Consider the following 18,506-nt stretch of genomic DNA (forward strand, 5'->3'; position numbering starts at 1 on the left):
TGGCTAGAATAGATTAGCTTGTAAAATTACAATCCAGAATTAGGCTGGTACTTCTATCATGTCAAAAACTGAAGATTCTAACACAGCATGAAGAGGGTTACACAACGGATTGCTGGGAGAATTCAAATATTCTATGTGCAGTAACTCTGCCAACCCTTCTCTGTAGATGGACACATCTTTTTCATACTGGGCAGCAGGTGTGCCTGCCAAGGTTCATGAGACACAATGTCCAACTTCCAAGGCTCTATGTCCTTTGCTCCAGACAGCGATACTTATCTCTTCCAAAATTACCTGTTACACAATTTCTTGTCAAATACTTTTTCTGCATTTCTTGAGGTACTGGTGTTTTTTTAAGTTACTACAGTGAATGACAGTAATTCCTGAACCATCAGAATACCATCCTGTTTCCCTGGGATAGTTGCATTGTGCCAGTCTTTAACTGAATAATCAATTCATTTTGATGCTATCTTCTTAAGGATGTCTACTTCTGTATTCTGAAAGATATTACTCTGAATTATTTTCTTTTCATGTCTTTTTTGGTTTTCCATACCAGGAAAATCCTGGCCTCATAAAACAGGTTGAAAATAGAATTCACCAACTAAAAGGTCTTAAATTGCAAAATAAAATTGGTTCATAAATACAGAACTATTCAGGTTCCTTTCCTTTTCCTGAGATAGCTTTGATAATTTGTGTTCTGAGGACTTTGCATTTTTAATACAACTTCTCAAATACATTGGCATAAAAATTGTTCATAATACTCCTTATCTTTATAGGGTCCAGCAGATTGGCGTTCATGCACTCTTTAATTTATGATGCTGGTCTCTACTAGAGTTTTATTGATGTCGTTGCTTCTTTGTCACTGGAGTGAGGTGAGACGTTATTGTGATTTTTATTTTCATTTGCCTGATGGCTAGTGATCCTGAGCATTTTTCATATGTCTGTCGCCCATTTGTATTTCTTCCTTTGAAAAATATCTACTCATATCGTTTGCCCATTTCTTACCTGGATTTTTGTTGTAGTTGTTGTTGAGCTTCTTAAGTTTCTTATATATTCTGAATGTTAATCTGATCAGATGCATAGTTTGAAAATATTTACTGTCATTCTGTTAGAAGTGTCTGTTCACTGTTTTTTTTTTTTTTTTCAGAAGTTTCCTAGCTTGATGTAGTCATATTTGTCGATGTTTGCTTTCATTGCTTATAGTTCTGGAGTCTTGCCTAATAAAGTCTTTGCCTAAGACAAGGTCTTGCAGCATTTCCCCTATGTTTTCTTCTAGTAGTTTGGTAGTGTCTGCTCTTAATATTAGATCTTTAATCTATTTTGAGTTACTGTTTGTCTAGGTGTAAGGTAGGCATTTTCTCTTAAACTTCTACAAGCAGAAATCCAATCCTTCCTATAGCATTTATTGAAGAGTCTGCCCTTTCTCCAGGGAATGATTTTAGCTCACTTATCAAGGATTGGTTGGTTTTGGATGCACAGATTTATCTCTGGGATTTCTACTCTGTTCCACTGTTCTACATGTCTGCTTTTATGCCAGTACCTTGTTGATCTGACCATGAGAGCCCTGTAATATTTCTAAAATCTGGTATTGTGATGCCTCTGTCCTTGTTTTTATTAAGGTTACTTTGGGTATTCAGGACTCTGTTATTTCCATAAGAATTTTAGGATTGCGTTTTTCTAGATCTGAGCAGAATGCCCTAGAGATTTTGCTGAGAATGTATTGAGGCTGTGAATTGCTTTGGATGATAAAGGAAATTTAATCCTTTTTTTAAACAATACTGCCACCTTATCTCCCTATTGAATGAGGATTGTTGACACAGATCTCTAATTTTGAATCACAGTAATATAAATAGATGGTTTACAAATAGATGGTTTTAAAGAGATAGGGCAGAAACAACTTGGGAATGAGAAGGTAAGCGCTGCATAGGATGCTCAGGGAGAGGAAGCTAACTAAAAAGGAACATGGGCAATCAGGGTAAACTATCTTACAACACTGTCCTCTTTCTAAGATACTACACCAACAAGCACAGTCTTTCTTTCCCCATCAACCCATTTTGGGCTGTCATTGGCTAAATAATCTGATGTTTTCTAAGTCATAAATGGAAGGCATTAATAAAGAAACTGAAACCTTTATCTCACTGCATAATGTATCTATGCATGAACCTATGCAATACAAGTGGATCTAATATTTATCTTTGATGTTAAGAGTGCTTTAACAGGCCTGAGTAGCCATCAATCAAATCTTCAAATATCTCTTAAGAAGCCTGAGTATGGGACCTGTTGCTGTGGTACAGCAAGCTAATCCTCAGCCTGTAACCCCAGCATCCCATATAGGCACTGGTTCGTGTCCCAGGTATTCTACTTCCAATCCAGTTCCCTGCTTATTGCCTGGGAGAGTAGTGGAGGATCCAAGTCCTGGGGCCCTGCATCCACTCGGGAAACCCAGAAGAAGCTTCTACTGCCTAGTTTCAGACTGGCCCAACTCCAGCCATTGTGGGTATTTTGGGAGTGAACGAGCAGATGGAAGAACTCTCACTGTCTCTTTGTCCTATGTAACTCTGACTTTCCAATAAAAATAAATCTTTTAAAAAGAAGGGGAAAAAAGAGTAAATTAAGAAATTATTGTAGGGGCTGGTGCAATGGGAGACTGAGAAGAAACTCATGGGTCCTGGCTTTCACTCTGGGCTATTGTGGCATTTGGGGAGTGAAGCAGCAGGGGGAAGATATATCTTTTTCTTTCTCTCTCTGTCTCTCTGGTTTTCCTTCTCTCTTAAATCTCCCTTTCCAATAAAAATAAATAAATTCTTTAAATTATTGTGTGTTTTCTACCCCTTTGTTGCCTGTCCCTACCCTTTCCCATCAAGCCCATATATTTTTTTCAACATTAGGAATTAGTGTTTTTAAGCATTAGAGTGTACCTCGAGATTATATAAAAATTTCAAACATTATATATTTCTTAGGTATTTTGGGTATCTAAGTCATAAATGGAAGGCATTAGTAAAGAAACTGAAACCTTCATTTCACTACATAATGTGTCTAGGCAAGACCCTAAGTCTCTAAGGCAATAGCAGCAATCACACATCAGATAATTAGCAAATATCATTTACTAACTAAATAGTAGTAATAAAATAAGACTTTTAGGTTCTTTTAAATACTTGTGCTCTTTCTCACACAGCTTACATTTTTACCACATAGTCTTGACCAGGGCAACAAAGTTACTTTTCTCCCAGTTGCTAATAGGATTGTACTGAGGCAGTCTTGTAGTTCTTCGAATTTAGTGCCCTAAAATTGGAAAACAGATGCATATGTAAGTTTATAAGTTCAAGTTACCCATCTGTACATTTTCATAAAAATTTTGCACTAAAAGATGTTAATTTTACATGTTCAAAGAAACAAAATTTTCTCACCAATCTAAAAAAAACAAAATATTTTAAGTCAGAAATACTGAGAAACTATTATAGTTTGAAGGAATCAGTTTCAAATACTATGTAGAAACCCCCTTTTTTCCCCTAATGTAAAAATAAAAAAAAGACTGATTATATTTTTAAAATTTGGTCATAAGAGTTTCTACATACTAAAGCTCTGATGGATGTTGAATAACAGAATAAAGTCAAGAGATCATTAAATTTTCTCAGTACTTTTCATGAGTAACATCAGTCATTTAGAATGTGATTTAAGATAGATTGCTAAAAATCATCAAAATTTTAGGATAGTATATACTTACTATGAAGTTATTCCCAAAATATTTCATGAATTCAAAATTATTGTTTTAGTTAGGTAAAAAGTAGCAAGTCACATTAACATTCTTAAACGTATTATATATATTTTTTTACAGGCTTATGGAATCAACCATTCTTACCTTTTGACATTCAAAGTCATTATACTTTCAATTGGCCTGCTTTTTGGTCCACTTGGTGGATGGAAAATCTTCTCACCCTTGCCAGAAATTCCTTTTACCAATTTCACCACGTAAGGGTCAGCCGAATGTGATGGATAAGGGTCAAATGTTCCCGCCTTCATGCCACCAGCCTATAAAACAAACAGTGGAAAAATTTAACGTATTTCTGTGAAAAATTTTGTACAAAATTAGGTTGTAGAGTCCACACACATTTTTGCAGTCTGTCAAGTTGGTTTTTTACACTTATAAAAAGCTCTAATATACCACTTAATTCAAACACAAGCAAAGGGTCTCTTTACCATCAATTCTGCTGGTTTACAACATAAAAATTCTCCATAAAAATGAATATGTTTAATCAAATCATATTCTTTTTTTAACCAAATCATGCTCTAAACGATTACCAAGCATTAATATTTTAGTAAGACTTTTTAAATTAAGTCAATACCTAATTAGAGGATGAACCTGTTACTGAGAGGATGAGATCTACCTAAATCAAATATATTTTCAGAAGGAATGAGGAACAGGAAGCCTAGCATAACGTAAGTTTACAACACGCCAGTCAATGGTGGAGAAGATTTAAAAAGATGTTTAAGTAATCGTACATAGAAAGAGAAGGTGATAGACAAATTCTGTACTTTATCGTTTTCCTACAATCGACAGAGAGTTCAGAGTATTTTTCTACGAAAACACAAATAGTTGTTTTGGCATTTTAAACCAGTTTGACAGGATTTTTATATTTATAGTCACCAAGAAAATTATACAGAATAATAATCCAGTTACTGAGGCCTCTTTTCACAGTAGCGTCAAAATCAGATACACATGAGTATTTAATTGAACTAAGACATATGAGGCTTCAGTAAAGGTCACAGAAAAAGGAATAAGACAATGTAAATTTCTATGAACACTTTGAGGACCCTCTGTGTCGCTATAATTTTGCAAGTTTTCCAGATTGAGGACCTTATAGATTATTCTGACAACAATAACAAGGAATTTCAGATAAATTAATCTCTAAATATCAAAACAAAATTAAAGAATTAAGAAGATACATAACAGAAATCTCCAAAAGGCCCCTAGATGGAATGAGTGTTGTGGCACAGAGAAGTAAGTGCAGTCTGGGACACCTGCAATCCATATTGGAGGACCTGGGATCAGGTCCTACCTTCATTTCCAGACTTCCTGGTAATGTGCTTTGCAGGCAGCAAATTGTTGCAACAAGTACCTAGGTTCCTGGCATGTGTGTGAGAGACTTGGATGAGTTCCCAGCTCTTGGCTGTGGTGTGGTATAGCCCTAGCTGTTGCAGGCATCTGCAGAGTGAACAAGTAGTTGGAAGAACTCTGTCTCTCTCTCTCACACACACCCCTACAAATGTGTATATTTGTGTGTAGATATATATATATATATCTACACACACATATATATACACATATGCATATATATATATAGATTTAGGTGTGTATATAGGTACGTGTGTATGTATAACATTCTGCCTTTCAAATAAATAAATCTTAAAAAGAAAAGGAATGAGGGGCATACATTAGGGTTAACCCACCACTTGAGATGCTTGCATCCCACATCAGGGTGCCAGTTCAAGTCCCAGATATTCTACTTCTGATGCAGTGACCTGGTAACATACCTAAAAAAAAGCAATGAATGGTGGTTCCAGTGCTTAAGTTCCTGCTAAGAAACTCAAAATTTAGCCTGGTCCAGTTGTTGTGGGCATTTTGGGGGTGAAAAGGCACATAAAAGATCTCTGTCTTCCCCTCACCTCTTTCTGCCTTTCAAATAAACAACTATAAAAAAGGGGAAAAAAATAGTGGCCAAATGTCCACCTTGAAAGTGCCACGATCCCATATGGGCACTGGTTCGTGTCCCAGCTACTCCACTTTCCCATCCAGCTCCCTGCTTGTGGCCTGGGAAAGCAGTAGAGCACGGCCCAAAGCATTGGGATCCTACACCCTAAGGGGAGATCCAGAAGAACCTCCTGGCTCCTAGGTTCAGATAGGCTTGGCTCAGGCTGCTGTAGCCACTGGGGGAGTGAATCAGCAGATGGAAGATCTTTGTCTCTCCTTCTCTCTGTAAATCTGCCTTTCTGATAAAAATAAATCTTAAAAGAAAAGAAAGAAATAGAAGATATTAGATGAAACCCATAGTGGCAGACTACAACAGTGTGCAAGGAATAAATTAAAATTGTCCATTGCTGTTTGAAAAAGACCAATGATTAACAGCATAAGCAGCAGCCAACACCACAGACATCTCAGCTGGTTCAGTTTATACTGATGTGGAGCAAATTCTCTGCCCAAGGAATGCTGGAACCGTTACACTCAGGTCAGCAAGAGACAAGAGCAAAATTTTCAAAAGAATTTTGTAAAATGTGGGCTCAAGGTTCTGAAGCATTTTTTCAAAGGAATGTAACAGGAGATGAAACACAGCTTTGCCAACACAGCCCTCAGGAAAAGCACAATCAAAGCTATAGCTACCAACTGAACTTGAGCTGTGGTTATGCAACAAGGTGGAGGAATCCACCATGGTGGGAGGGTTTGGGGAGGGGTGGGAGAACCCAAGTATCTATGTAACTGTGTCACATAATACAATGTAATTAATGAAGTTAAATAAAAAAAAAAAAGCTATAGCTACCAAATGTGAATGCAGTCCAGTCAAAGAAAACACAGACAAATCAACAACAAATATCACAACAGGTTTTGGGGGTGGTCAAGATATGTTTCATGTTGACTTTCTGCAAAGCCAAAGTATGACCTCTGCTTTTTAGGAGAGTGTTTTAAGAAAGTTAGCCAGGGCCAGCGTGGTGGCACAGCAAGCTAGTGCTCCACCTGTGGCACAGGCATCACACATGGACGCCAGTTCTAGTCCCAACTGCTCTACTTCAGATCCAGCTCCGTCTTATGGCCTGGGAAAGCAGCAGAGGATCACTCAACTCTTTGGGCCCCTGCCACGCATGTGGGAGACCCAGAAGAAGCTCCTGACTCCTTGAGCCAGGTTCCTAAGTCAACTCTAGTCATTGCAGCTGCTGAGGGAGTGAACCAGTGGATGGAAAAATTTGTCTGTCCTCTCTGATAATCTGCCTTTCAAATAAAACTGTTTCTTTTCTTTCTTTCTTTACTTTTTTTTTTTAAGCAGAAAGTTATCCAGCCATTCACCAAAGAAACCTTTACTGGAGAATCCCACATCATGACATTGCTCATGCTTCTCAAGAAAAAAAAGTAACATTGTAAGATTTCTCACACACATGCAAAAAACCATTAGGTCCTAAGTTGGCTCCTTCTGACTGCATCTTCTTTCCCATTCTTAACAAAATTCCTTAAGGGACATCCATTTTCCTTGAGTTAATGTGAAGACTATATCAACATGGCTAAATTCACAGAACTCTCAGTTCTCTAATGATGCACTAAATGGCTGAGATTGTTTACAAAAGTATTTTCAACTTGATGGAGTTTACATTGAAAAATAGTTGATATTTTTATTTTTATTCTGGAATTCCATTTGCCAGCTTTATTATCCAGTCACTAATCTTACTTTTGTAACCAGCATTTCATGATTCATGGCATCCATATAAGTGCTCAATATACACATGAATTTAAAAAATAATTTAGTACTATCATACTAAAAGGCAAGGCTTTATGAAAATGTTCACAATCTTAACCTTACCTTTTTACCAGGAGAAGAAGGTTTAAAAGGGTTTGGAATCAATTGTTTCTTTTCCGTTTTTTTAATTGGTGGCAGAGCTTTCTCAAAAGCGTAAGGATTGGTGTCAAAATAATCCCTTGGATACAGATTTAATTTGAAAGGTGTTCCTTTGAGTAAACGATGGTGTTCTTCATTCTCTTTCTGTAAAATGAGTTTGAAATTGCTTAGTATAATTGTGCGAATGGGAAATAATGAAATCAAATTGTTTTAATATTAATATAGATGCACAGATTCTAGATACTAATGGATGCAGTTTTTATATTAAACACATTTCTTTGTGAAATTTACTTTTATGACACTAAAAGGATGCCAAGTTATGAATAAGCACAACTATTATTATTTATTTTAGATACAAATATATTTGAGGTACAGAAATCTATTTAATACCCGAAGAAATCCATATCAACTTTTTTGAGCAAAGTGATGTCGTTATAAAACGACTGGTCCTGGGGCCCTGAATGGTAGCCTAGTGGTTAAAGTCCTCACCTTGCAAGTGCCGGGATTCCATATGGGTGCCAGTTCTAATCCTGGCAGCCCTACTTCCCATCCAGCTCCCTGCTTGTGGCCTGGGAAAGCAGTTGAGGACAGCCCAAAGCCTTGGGACCCTGCACCTGCATGGGAGACATGGAAGAGGCTCCTGGGTTTGGATTGGTGCAGCTCTGGCCATTTCTGCCACTTGGGGAGTCAATCATCGGACAGAAGATCTTCCTCTCTGCCTCTCTTCCTCTCTCTATATATATATCTGACTTTCTAATGAAAAAAGGACTGGTCCTAGTTCAAGCTTTAACTCCTTATTGCCCTCTAGCACTTCTGGGGGATCCTGAGAATGTTAGGGACCTCTTCTGAGTCGTATCTTCCACTGTCAGTGAGGACACTGTCATCTCCCTCCCCTTTTAATACTGTTGTCATGATTAAACGAGATTAAATAAAGCACCTGACACATGGCAGGCCTTCAATCAGTTTCTTCTAAAAAAATTTTTTTATATTGTAAGGTTTTTTTCCATTATATTATTTTTAATCTACCTGGTTGTGAAGCACAAGAAACCATTTTCCCCCCTTCTCGTGCTGCAATCTTTTTTCTGGGACAGTATATGTATAAACATCAGTAGCTGGGGTGAGTGTTCAGTCCAGCAGGAAAGATGCTGGCTCAGACTCCCACATGTCTTCACTGTACCTCGCTTCCATCCACAGAACCGGCTCCTGACTACAGTGTCTGGCAAGTGTGGGCCCTGGGAGGCAGTACTGATAGCGTAAGCACCTGATTAGCTGCCGCTCACGTCTGAGACCTAACCTGCCTCCCTGGTCACTGCAGGCATGGGATAGTATATCAGAGGATGGGAAGCCTCTGTCTTTTTTCTCTCTCTGTTTCTCAAGTAAATTTTTTTTTAACTGCTAGCTGTTAGCAAAGTAGCAAAAGAACTCATACTGTAAAACAAAATCAGAGACTGTGACTTTTGATACTTTGTCTACTTCCTGTAAATATGAAACCCGGCATTTTATAAGTCAACAACCTGAACATTTTGATAAGTGAACTCTAAAACAGATAGTTATCCCGGAGAAGAGTAACTTCCACTGCTAGAAATTCTGCTGCAACAAGTTGAGAAGCTTTTACTCTTTTTGAATTTTCTCTTTTTTATATGTGTCCCACCTGCAGGACCTCCATTTTTTGGCAATCTGTTCTTGCCTCTTCTCCATCACAAGGTGCACATAAATTATCTGTAATCTAGTTCTGCTTTGGGGGTATGTCTCTCAAAATGGAATTTTTATGGGAACAAACTGATAGCTTGTCATGTTGCTATGGTGATTGTAAATGGTTGTGAATGATGTTATGAAATAGGGCAGTGGCTGATTTTAAATGGGTGAAGTACTAACTCAGGGAAAGCTTTCACTACAACACAATAGGCTGGTTACAGTTTACAAAAACTATCAATTGTATAAAGAACTGCAGAAGAGATTTGGGCAGCTTTCCAACACAAAGAAGTGATAAATATTTAAGGAGACAGAAATGCTAATTATCCTAATTTGATCATGTAAGTATATAGTGATCACATTAAATATGATTTGTAAGTATCTAGTGATCGCATGTATACAATAAATATGTACAATTCTTATTAGAACTAAGAAAATCCACAGCATGATGTGGGAATCTAGTATCATAAAAGGTAAAATGATCAATTTATATAAACACCAATATGGCAATTGCTAAGCGATACAAACAGAACCAAAACATAATTTTACTACAAGTGAATTCTTAAAGTGAACAAAACAAAGTTCGAAAAATTCAAAGCAGGTACTTTACCTTATAATTTAATTTGGGTGCATCATACAAATCAGCTGAATGTGAAAATTGTTTACCTATGGTAATATTTGCATAGCTAAGGAAAGAAAGTAAGTTATGGTTACTCTGAGGTTCAGAAATTTTCATTTTTTTCACTTTTTATATTTTAACATTCAAAACAATTGGGACTGGCATTGTGATACAGCAGGTAAAGCCACCACTTGAGACACAAGCACCCTTTGTGGGCGCTAACTTGTGTCCCAGCTTCCTGCCAATGTCCTGGGAAAAGCAGCAGAAAATGACCCAAATGCTTGGACCCCTGCCACCCACGTGGGAGACCCAGGTGAAGCTCCTGGCTCCTGGTGTTAGCTTGCCACAGTGCTGAGCATTGCAGCCATGCTAGGAGTAAACCAGTTGATGGAACAATTCTCTTTCTCTGTCGTTATGATTTTCAAAATAAGCAAATATATCTTTAAAAATTTTTAAATGAATGATATGAAAGTATTAAAAATACCTTACCCATATCCAGTTCCTTTTTTTCCTGGGTTTGTGTATAAATTCTTTCCAGGTACCTCATATTTTTCTCTGGGTTTTGACTGTGCACTGAAGAATGGAATTGGACCACCTATGGTTCCATAGTAGCTTCCCAATCCACATCTTAAAGACAATTTTTCATTTTCATTAAATGATTACATTTCATGTCATATATATTTTTTTACATTTTTCCAAAAAAATTGAAAAAGGAGAAAAATATATGAAATGGAATTGTTCCACTTGGTAAGAATAAAAGACATATTTTGTTTGTTTTTAATTTTATTTCGCTAAAGTGACAAATTATGAGATTTTTTAAAATATATTTTTATGCTCTTTAAAAAGTGTTTCACATAAATAAAACTTTGATCCTTAAAAAGATAGAATAGTTTTAATTATCTCAGAATAATAAAATTCCCTTTTGAGTTGCTTAGGCAAGTTTCTAGGTACTTTGCAGCAAATTAATAATGACCAATTTGTTCTAATCATCTACTCCCTCCAAACTATACTTTTTAAAAACATGCACTTAAAACTATTGTTGCCATTGCTAATGAAAATAAATGCCATGGAATTATGATTCTAATTTCTTCCTTTAGTTCTCATTACTAAACTGTAAAAACATGTGGTCAAATATTTTCTTAAACATTAATATTAAATTTTCTGACATATAATTACGCAATCACTCAAAATTTAATAACTAGCACTTTTTAGTGTTTTTTTTAAATTTCACAATGAATAGAACAGCATGTTAATAGCAGTCACAGTCTCCAATTTCCAAGTTACCCCTGACATATCTTAATCATGAGAAAATGGTCCATACAACAAATGGAATCCAATTATTAAATCATGGCAGTTCTTATATCTGAATTAAAATGTCAGAAACCAGAGACATCAATATTTGTAACTTATTAACTGTAGCCTACAAAATTTTCCAGTAAAAGAGGCTATTCAGAGGCCAACATCATGGTTTAGTGGGTTAAGCCGTCAGCTGTGATGCCAGCATCCCACATAGGCACCAGTTGAGTCCTGAATGCTCTGCTCCTGACCCAACTCCCTGCTAATATGCCTGGGGAAGGAGTGGGCCCTTGGCATTCACATGGAAGACCTGAATGAAGCTCCTGGCTCCTGGCATCAGCCCGGCCCAGCCTTGGCTATTGCAGCTATTCCAGGAGTGAAACAATGGATAGAAGAACTCTCTCTCTCTCTCTCTCTCTGTCTCTTCCTCTCACCCTCTTTCCCTCATCTTTGGAAAAAATAGAGAATATCCATTAATCCCTAACTATGAACATATGCAGGTACTTCAGAAAGTTCATGCAAATAGAATTAAAAGATAATTTTAGGCTAAAAACATTTTTGGAATCCATGCACTTTCATAATATATATCTTAATGAGCATGTTGAGGATTCTTCTTTGCATGAAGTTCAAATTTCTACATCAAAATTAATTTTTCAATGCCTTGTTCCCAAGAACTTTCAAAGTACATATCATAAAATTCTAAAATACAGCAAGGGAAGAACGCAGTGATACCTCAAAGAAAAGGACAATTAAGTGCAAAATATTTTAACTAGAATGTTATTTAATACAAGCACTAAAAGTCACTACATTTAGAACTTAACTAACTGTCTCTGATTCCATAATCTGGTGTTGAGTACATGCCCACATAAAAGTTTTGTCTTTACATTATCTGTCTTTTTGAGAGTACCTCTTGTATTCCAGGAAGTTACAAACTTTTGTTTTGTTTTGTTTACATACCTGAACTTCGAAAAGAAAATGAACCTAGTCTCTTTACAACACTGTTAAATTATTTGGCCAACAAATGAATATAGCTTATTATAAACTACTGTATCAAGGTAACAATTTCCAGTTATTATCACATGGGGTCAAAGTTCCTCCTAGGTGAGGAAAGACTAAAAAGAATAAAAAGTTATTTAAAGGATAAAATACATTAAAAAAAGAAATTGCAGTCTTGAGCTTACATTTAAAAAGAAATTAAACCCAGAAAGTAGTCAAAATAAATCCTTCAAATCCACTCAAAGTGTTAAAAGACAGAAAAAAAATTAAAATTGCAATAGAAAAGAAGAAATTCCCCACCCTTAATAGAGTTGTTTTGGCTGAGACAGGTGGCGTGCTAGAACTAAAAGGAAACATAGTTTTGTAGTCACAGAAAATACAACAAATCAGCAAAAAGCTGGACTCAGTCAACCCTCGTTAACTGAGTGAGAATGACCATCACACTCTCAATCTCAGCTATCAGAGAATACTCAGTCTGATTTGTTAAGCTCATGATTTAAGAAAAAACTGAATCTTTACATTGATAGCCATCACAATGAAAATATTGTTAAACCCCATACAGGTATCTTCACAGTATTTTTAAAATGATATATCCAATTATTTTCTTCATCAAAAAAGGGTTTCTCCTAATTTCATACTGTTTACTTATATGTTAACGATGTTCTTAAGTAGCAGGAAAAAAAAAAAAAAACAGCCGTTTTACCTGAAGGTAATGTTTTCCTCAACCCTTCAAGTTTTTTTAACACATTTATTTCTACTGTCTTTTTTTATTAGGCAAGCTAATAAAGAACAGTAACATATATAATCTGAAACCTAACAGAATGATGAGAATATACTTCAGAATTGACTGTCATTCTAAATCATCCAGTCTGGACCCGGCGCAATAGCGTAGTGGTTAAAATCCTCACCTTGCACACGCCAGGATCCCATATGGGCGCCGGTTCTAATCCCAGCAGCCCCACTTCCCATCCAGCTCCCTGCTTGTGGCCTAGGAAAGCAGTAGAGGATGGCCCAAAGCCTTGGGACCCTGCACCCATTTGGGAGACCCAGAAGAGCTCCTGGCTTTGGATTGGCTCAGCTCCAGCCGTTGCGGTCACTTAGGGAGTGAATCATCGGAGGGAAGATCTTTCTCTCTCTCTTTCCTCCTCTCTGTATATCCGCCTTTCCAATAAAAATAAATAAATCTTAAAAAAAATTAAAAAAGAAATCATCCAGTCTGACTCTACTTACAAACTGTCCTGAGCTTATCATTAAACACTATTCTCACATAACTGAATCCTATAGAACAATGAACATTTCACCTAAGAGAGAGAAACATGCAGAAGACCTAGTTAAGACATTTTCTCAAACACTTACGGCTTTTTATCCCCACTACTTGGAAGGAAGGCTTTGCTTATATTTTTTTTGGCTTCTTCCATCAAATGCTGTCTCCTCACTTGATTCAGGTTTACATAACCTTCACCTTCAAAAATCCTTCCAAATTGGGAATCAAAATAACCTGCCTGGAGACTGGACATTCCTTTGGATCCCCCAGGTAATATCTGTCTGTTCTTGCTTGCAGCCTCATTGAAGGGTCCTTTAAAAACAAATTAGGAACATTCACATTTTGAGCTCACTAGTAACTGAAGGACATGAAAAAGTCATTTACAAAAGTTTCCAAATGTGATTTTGGCTAACTATGAATTGGGGGCTCTAATACACAGTTTCAAAACGTTCACTGAAAGTTTTGGGTTGAAAGGTATTGTAGATAAGTCCTAACAGGCTTTCACTAAAATATCTTAACACATAGGGGTAAGGCACTGGTTGAATACTATGGATTTAAGAGCTGGAAGACCTTAAAGGTTCCTGAATTCATTGTACTCCATTAACATGTTGAAAACCCCTGTGTAAGATGTCCGTAGAGGATTTGTATAGGCTGAAGAGAAGGGATATTGAAACTGAATAAATTCCCCTGCTAGGAATATCCTCACGACATGAATGCCTATGTCCACTAAAACCTGAAATCAAATGCCCCCAACAGTTTCAAATAATAAACAAAGAAATAAACAACCCAGATGACATCAAGAAGAAAACTTTAAAAAATTAAAAAGAGACTTATGCAATCATTTAAGTAATTATGTAAAAGCTGTTTTCACAAATATGTAATCTTCCTTTATAATTTTAGATCTAGAACTCGGGAAGTTCTTTAGCAACATAATACTTTTTTGAACAACACACAACACCTCATTTAACTACTTTGTTGCAATGTTAACTTGTATTACTGATTTTCTTTTACTATCACAAAAGTTTATTTAAAAAAAACATGAACATGTACATGCATATATACATATACATGTATACTATTCTACATTTTGCCTTTACATCACATCATAGCAAAACAGGTCCTTTTGGAGAGGGGATGTGGATTTCTTTGCCAAACACTCATTATACTGGCTGTAAGGCTTCTAACATGATGATACTGTTTCCTCGTATTACCACCGTTCCAGTATTGTTCCGCTGTCCACTATTTGCCATCTCCGTACATTCATCTATCTCCAGATTCATGAAGGGATCAAATCCTCTCAGTATTCCGTGAGCATGTCTGCTGTCATTTAATTTTAATGACAACTTCTGGTCCATAATTTTTTTCAACTCAGGAGGGTGAGCTTTGCTCATGGCAGTGGTTCAGGGCGCTCACAGACTCCTGAAAACGCAATTGGCAGCCTCCCCACGCTCCCACTGCAGGCCTGGCACTCAGCGTCTATTACTGATTTTTTTAACTTCAATTTCAAAAATAAGTTAAATTAATTGTGGTACATTGAAAACCCCCAAAATCAACAGTTTACACATTTTCACAGTACATCTTTCTCCCACATTTGACTACCCAAGTTCCTCTTTCAGGAGCAACAATACTAATGCTGTTTTTCAGGGAACACTGAGGCATGCTCAATTGAGTATGTTCATATACATTCTTTTCCATATTTAATATTTACCATATCATATATACTATTTTACATTTTGCCTTTTTAATTCAATATGTATCTTGGAGCTGTTTCCCTATCAGAATATTCTTTTGCACTGCTGCATAGAAGTCACTGGATATTCACATATTCAATCTACTTTAGCTCTTTTATTACTTAGGACATTCCCAAAAGTTATTAATGTAGCATTTCATCTTTCAGGAAAATGACAACACATGACCTTCTTGGATCCAGACATATGTGCTGTTTGCATGGGGCAAAAAGCTGCCATAATTTCTTTGGAAAGAAGTAAAATTTTCTATAAAGACAATAAGCAAGAGGAGAGCAGCTTTATAAAATCAGTTTGCTTCTAATAAAATTAACTTCTCTTAACATTTCACAAATTAATCAACTTGGATCCCAAAGCTTTGAAACATTTCAAAAGTACTGATTAGCTTAAAAACCAAATTCAAAACTTGATGTAGAAAATACCGATTCTTCAGTTAAATACTTACTATTAAATTGGGACACATATTTATCACCAACAGTAATGTATTCCATCTCACTGAAGAGGCCAATCCTCTCCATGTCTGTTTTCCCTCCTTCGAGAGGCATGGCTGCTTCCTGTGGTGTTTTCTATACTGGCCACTCTACAGGTATCCTGAGGGCTGCTGCCTTTATATAAAAGGGGAAAAGATCATCTTCAATTTCAGTCCACATCATCATCACTTTGGGAGTTATTATTAATACTGCTATTATTTTAAAGGTAAACAGAGAGATCTTTTTCACCTGCCAGTTCACTGCCCAGCTGCCCACAAACACCACAGCTCAATTCAAGTCTCCTACATGTGTATCAGGGATATTGCTTAAGCCATCTTATGATGCCTCCCGTGGTGTATATTAGCAGGAAACTAGAATTGGGAACAGAATGCAGGCACTGGCGTGGGATGCAGCGCCCCCAGTGCATCAAACACACCTCCAGAGTCTGAGAGTTTGAATAGTCACTGTGAACAACAACCCAAAACTTTGTGGTTAAAGAGTCTACTCTGTGAGCCAAGAGAGGAAACTGGAGTTCAGAATTTCCATAAAACCTCCCTTTGACTCTCTGTGTTAAGTCCTCACAAAACAATGTATAAGACAGTATCTGTTTTACTGCCATTCACCCATTTACCTGTTGGAAATGATAAAATTCTTACCATAGAGTACAACCTAATGTATAAACAGCATTCACAGTAGACTTCAAATTTTTAATAAGATGTTTTATAGGTTAGACTAAATTATAAATATAATGCAATGCCCATGATATTGAAAGTTCTACCTCAGGTTTTCAGAGTGGACAAACGCTCCTGAATAGTACCCTGTGCCACTGGAAAAACTGATTGACAAACAGGAAAGGTGGAGAGAATTGTGTAGGCAAGATAAAAACAAGAATACAAACCAAACATCCACAATGAATTCCAAGTGTGTGCTATGGGGCTATGATCATTACAAACACAAGTTTAAACATACAACTATTAGCTTAGAAATTAAATTTTTAAATTAGAATTGTTATAAAAAGGAAAACCAAAGAACTAGAATATTCACATCCATTTCACCCTAATGGTTCTGAAGCATAAACTATGATCTAGGCACTGGATCCAATGTAAAACAGCTGTCTGTCTACCTGTCAATCAAATGACCCCTGGTGCAGGTGTACTCCCCTCACCTGGGGCTGGAGAGTGGGATTGCGTACCTGCCCTCTTCCCGGCTCAGGAGAAGCCAGGCAATTGGGAGGGGCGCCCTGACTCTCCCCACCAACAGAAGATGAATGTCACTACGTCTGTCATTTTTTTCCCGTCTCTGCCCACCCTATCCCTGAATGGGTTTCTGTGACTCCCTCACCTTTTAAACAAACTTGACAAAAATAAAATAAAATAATAAAACAGAATTTTTTAAAACCACTAACATTGGTTTTACACTTTCCAGTTTATAATCCGAGAACCTTTGTCCTCGTCAGTTACTCCACATATTTGCCTGTTAAGTGTCTGGGCATGAATTATTGCTGATGTATAACATCAAAGGACTAAATACAGATTTCATTTTAAAGAAGGAGAAAAATGTACCACCCTTCCCACTCTCCCCCCTTTTCCTCTGATATGTTTATCATTCACACATCAGCCATTTGGGGCTGTGGTGTTTGCACTGTGTCTCCAAGCTGCTCCACCACTGAGGTCCCCTGGTTCCTTGGCCCCCACTCCCTTAAACGACCCACAGGGTCTGCCATCAGTGGGCTTCACCCTTCATTCCCCAATCCCTGCCGCTGGCCTCTTGGCTGTGGCTTGGGGTGGGCCTCTCCTCAGCCACAGGACCATTGCACATTCTGTCTTGCTTTGAGCAGGCACTGGACAGCCATCGTTTGGCTCAGTTGACCTCAGTCCCGTCTACCACAGCGGCAAGGGCCTCTGGTAAGCCCTCACCATGCACCTGCAACAGCGTTTTTCGCCACCATTAAGCTATTGGATCCACAACGGCAGGAACTGTGGTGAGACCGTGGGATTCTTTACCTCGTGGTCCCCAGGGTATGTGCAGCCAGGCAGGGGGAAGGGACAGGGGCAGGGGCAGGGGCATGGCGGAAAAGGAGGTAAGGGAATGAGATTCTTGCCATGAATTTTCCCATTGCCTAATGCTTCCGGATCAACATTACCAATCATCATTCACTCCTTTATCATATACTGCATGCCCGCCCCTCCAGGAAAGATAGGAAGCCAAGGCCGCTGAGGGGAAGCTGACACTCGGGTAGACAAGAAAATCATTTAGCACGTGAAACATGGCAATTACCCTTCGAAAGGTAGGCTGAGGTGTGGTGGAAGGTGAAAAAAGGACAGGCCTCAGGGGGTGAGGTAACTTCCCCACCAGGGAAACAGCAGAGGATGGTTACTAAACGCAACTCCTGCTGTACACGAGGACCAAGTCACCTCTCCGAAGGACACCTGACCCCACCACCGGGTTCACAGCATCGCAGCTCCAGTCCGGGTTAAGTCGGCTGCAACCGGGACAAAGGCCCTAGGCGCCCCACAGGAGCGTTTCCCGCCAGGAACTACGCCCTGTGGAATTCTTGGATTGTTGTGGTGCGTCGTCCTGGGGACAGGAGACACCATTCAAGTACTCTGGGAAGGACGCAAGGAGAGTTCATCCATCACAGAAGAACGCACACAATGATTCAGGAGCGTCTCTAATTTACAAAGGATTTAACTAGCAGCTATCGCAGAAAGTAACTTCTCGGGCTGCCCACCTTTCCAGTCATCGGCCCGAAGACGTAGCGTGGTACGCTCCGTGACGTCACGACGCGAAGCATCTCGGAAGTTGTAGTCTTTCCGCTGCGGCCCCGCC

The 18,506-nt window shown here is 38.0% G+C and overlaps 2 protein-coding genes across 7 annotated transcripts; both read right to left on the minus strand.

The window, feature by feature from the left end:
* Window positions 1-3,142: 3,142 nt before the first annotated feature.
* CFAP96 (cilia and flagella associated protein 96) lies at window positions 3,143-18,485 on the minus strand. 6 transcript variants are annotated; one of them, XM_058669925.1, is made up of 8 exons: window positions 18,409-18,485; window positions 15,653-15,808; window positions 13,555-13,774; window positions 10,396-10,533; window positions 9,898-9,973; window positions 7,560-7,739; window positions 3,857-4,026; window positions 3,143-3,279 (listed from the first exon to the last, which is right to left on the minus strand). In XM_058669925.1, the coding sequence occupies exons 2-8, from the start codon at window positions 15,750-15,752 to the stop codon at window positions 3,231-3,233; spliced, it is 933 nt and encodes a 310-aa protein (XP_058525908.1). In that variant the 5' UTR covers window positions 15,753-15,808; window positions 18,409-18,485; the 3' UTR covers window positions 3,143-3,230. The 6 variants fall into 6 exon arrangements, with proteins under 6 accessions (XP_058525908.1, XP_004579063.2, XP_012786825.2 ...); XM_004579006.3 differs by having other exon boundaries at window positions 15,653-15,812; window positions 18,409-18,426; XM_012931371.2 differs by lacking the exon at window positions 18,409-18,485 and adding an exon at window positions 17,955-18,275 and having other exon boundaries at window positions 15,653-15,812.
* LOC118760028 (small nuclear ribonucleoprotein G-like) lies at window positions 14,598-14,858 on the minus strand. Its single transcript, XM_036496953.2, has one exon. It carries the CDS (start codon window positions 14,851-14,853, stop codon window positions 14,623-14,625), a length of 231 nt encoding a protein of 76 aa, XP_036352846.2. The 5' UTR covers window positions 14,854-14,858; the 3' UTR covers window positions 14,598-14,622.
* Window positions 18,486-18,506: the final 21 nt, after the last annotated feature.

The sequence above is a fragment of the Ochotona princeps genome, chromosome 11, assembly GCF_030435755.1.
Source record: "Ochotona princeps isolate mOchPri1 chromosome 11, mOchPri1.hap1, whole genome shotgun sequence".
NCBI classification, from domain to species: Eukaryota; Metazoa; Chordata; class Mammalia; order Lagomorpha; family Ochotonidae; genus Ochotona; species Ochotona princeps.

Coding starts and splice junctions, on each gene's coding strand:
- LOC118760028 (XM_036496953.2), bottom strand. CDS start 14,853: ATGAGCAAAGCTCACCCTCCTGAGTTGAAAAAAATTATGGACCAGAAG.
- CFAP96 (XM_058669925.1), bottom strand. CDS start 15,752: ATGCCTCTCGAAGGAGGGAAAACAGACATGGAGAGGATTGGCCTCTTC. Junction 7,740..9,897: donor CACCCAAATTAAATTATAAG/GTAAAGTACCTG, acceptor CTCATTTTACAG/AAAGAGAATGAAGAACACCA. Junction 3,280..3,856: donor ATGACTTTGAATGTCAAAAG/GTAAGAATGGTT, acceptor TTCCAATTTTAG/GGCACTAAATTCGAAGAACT.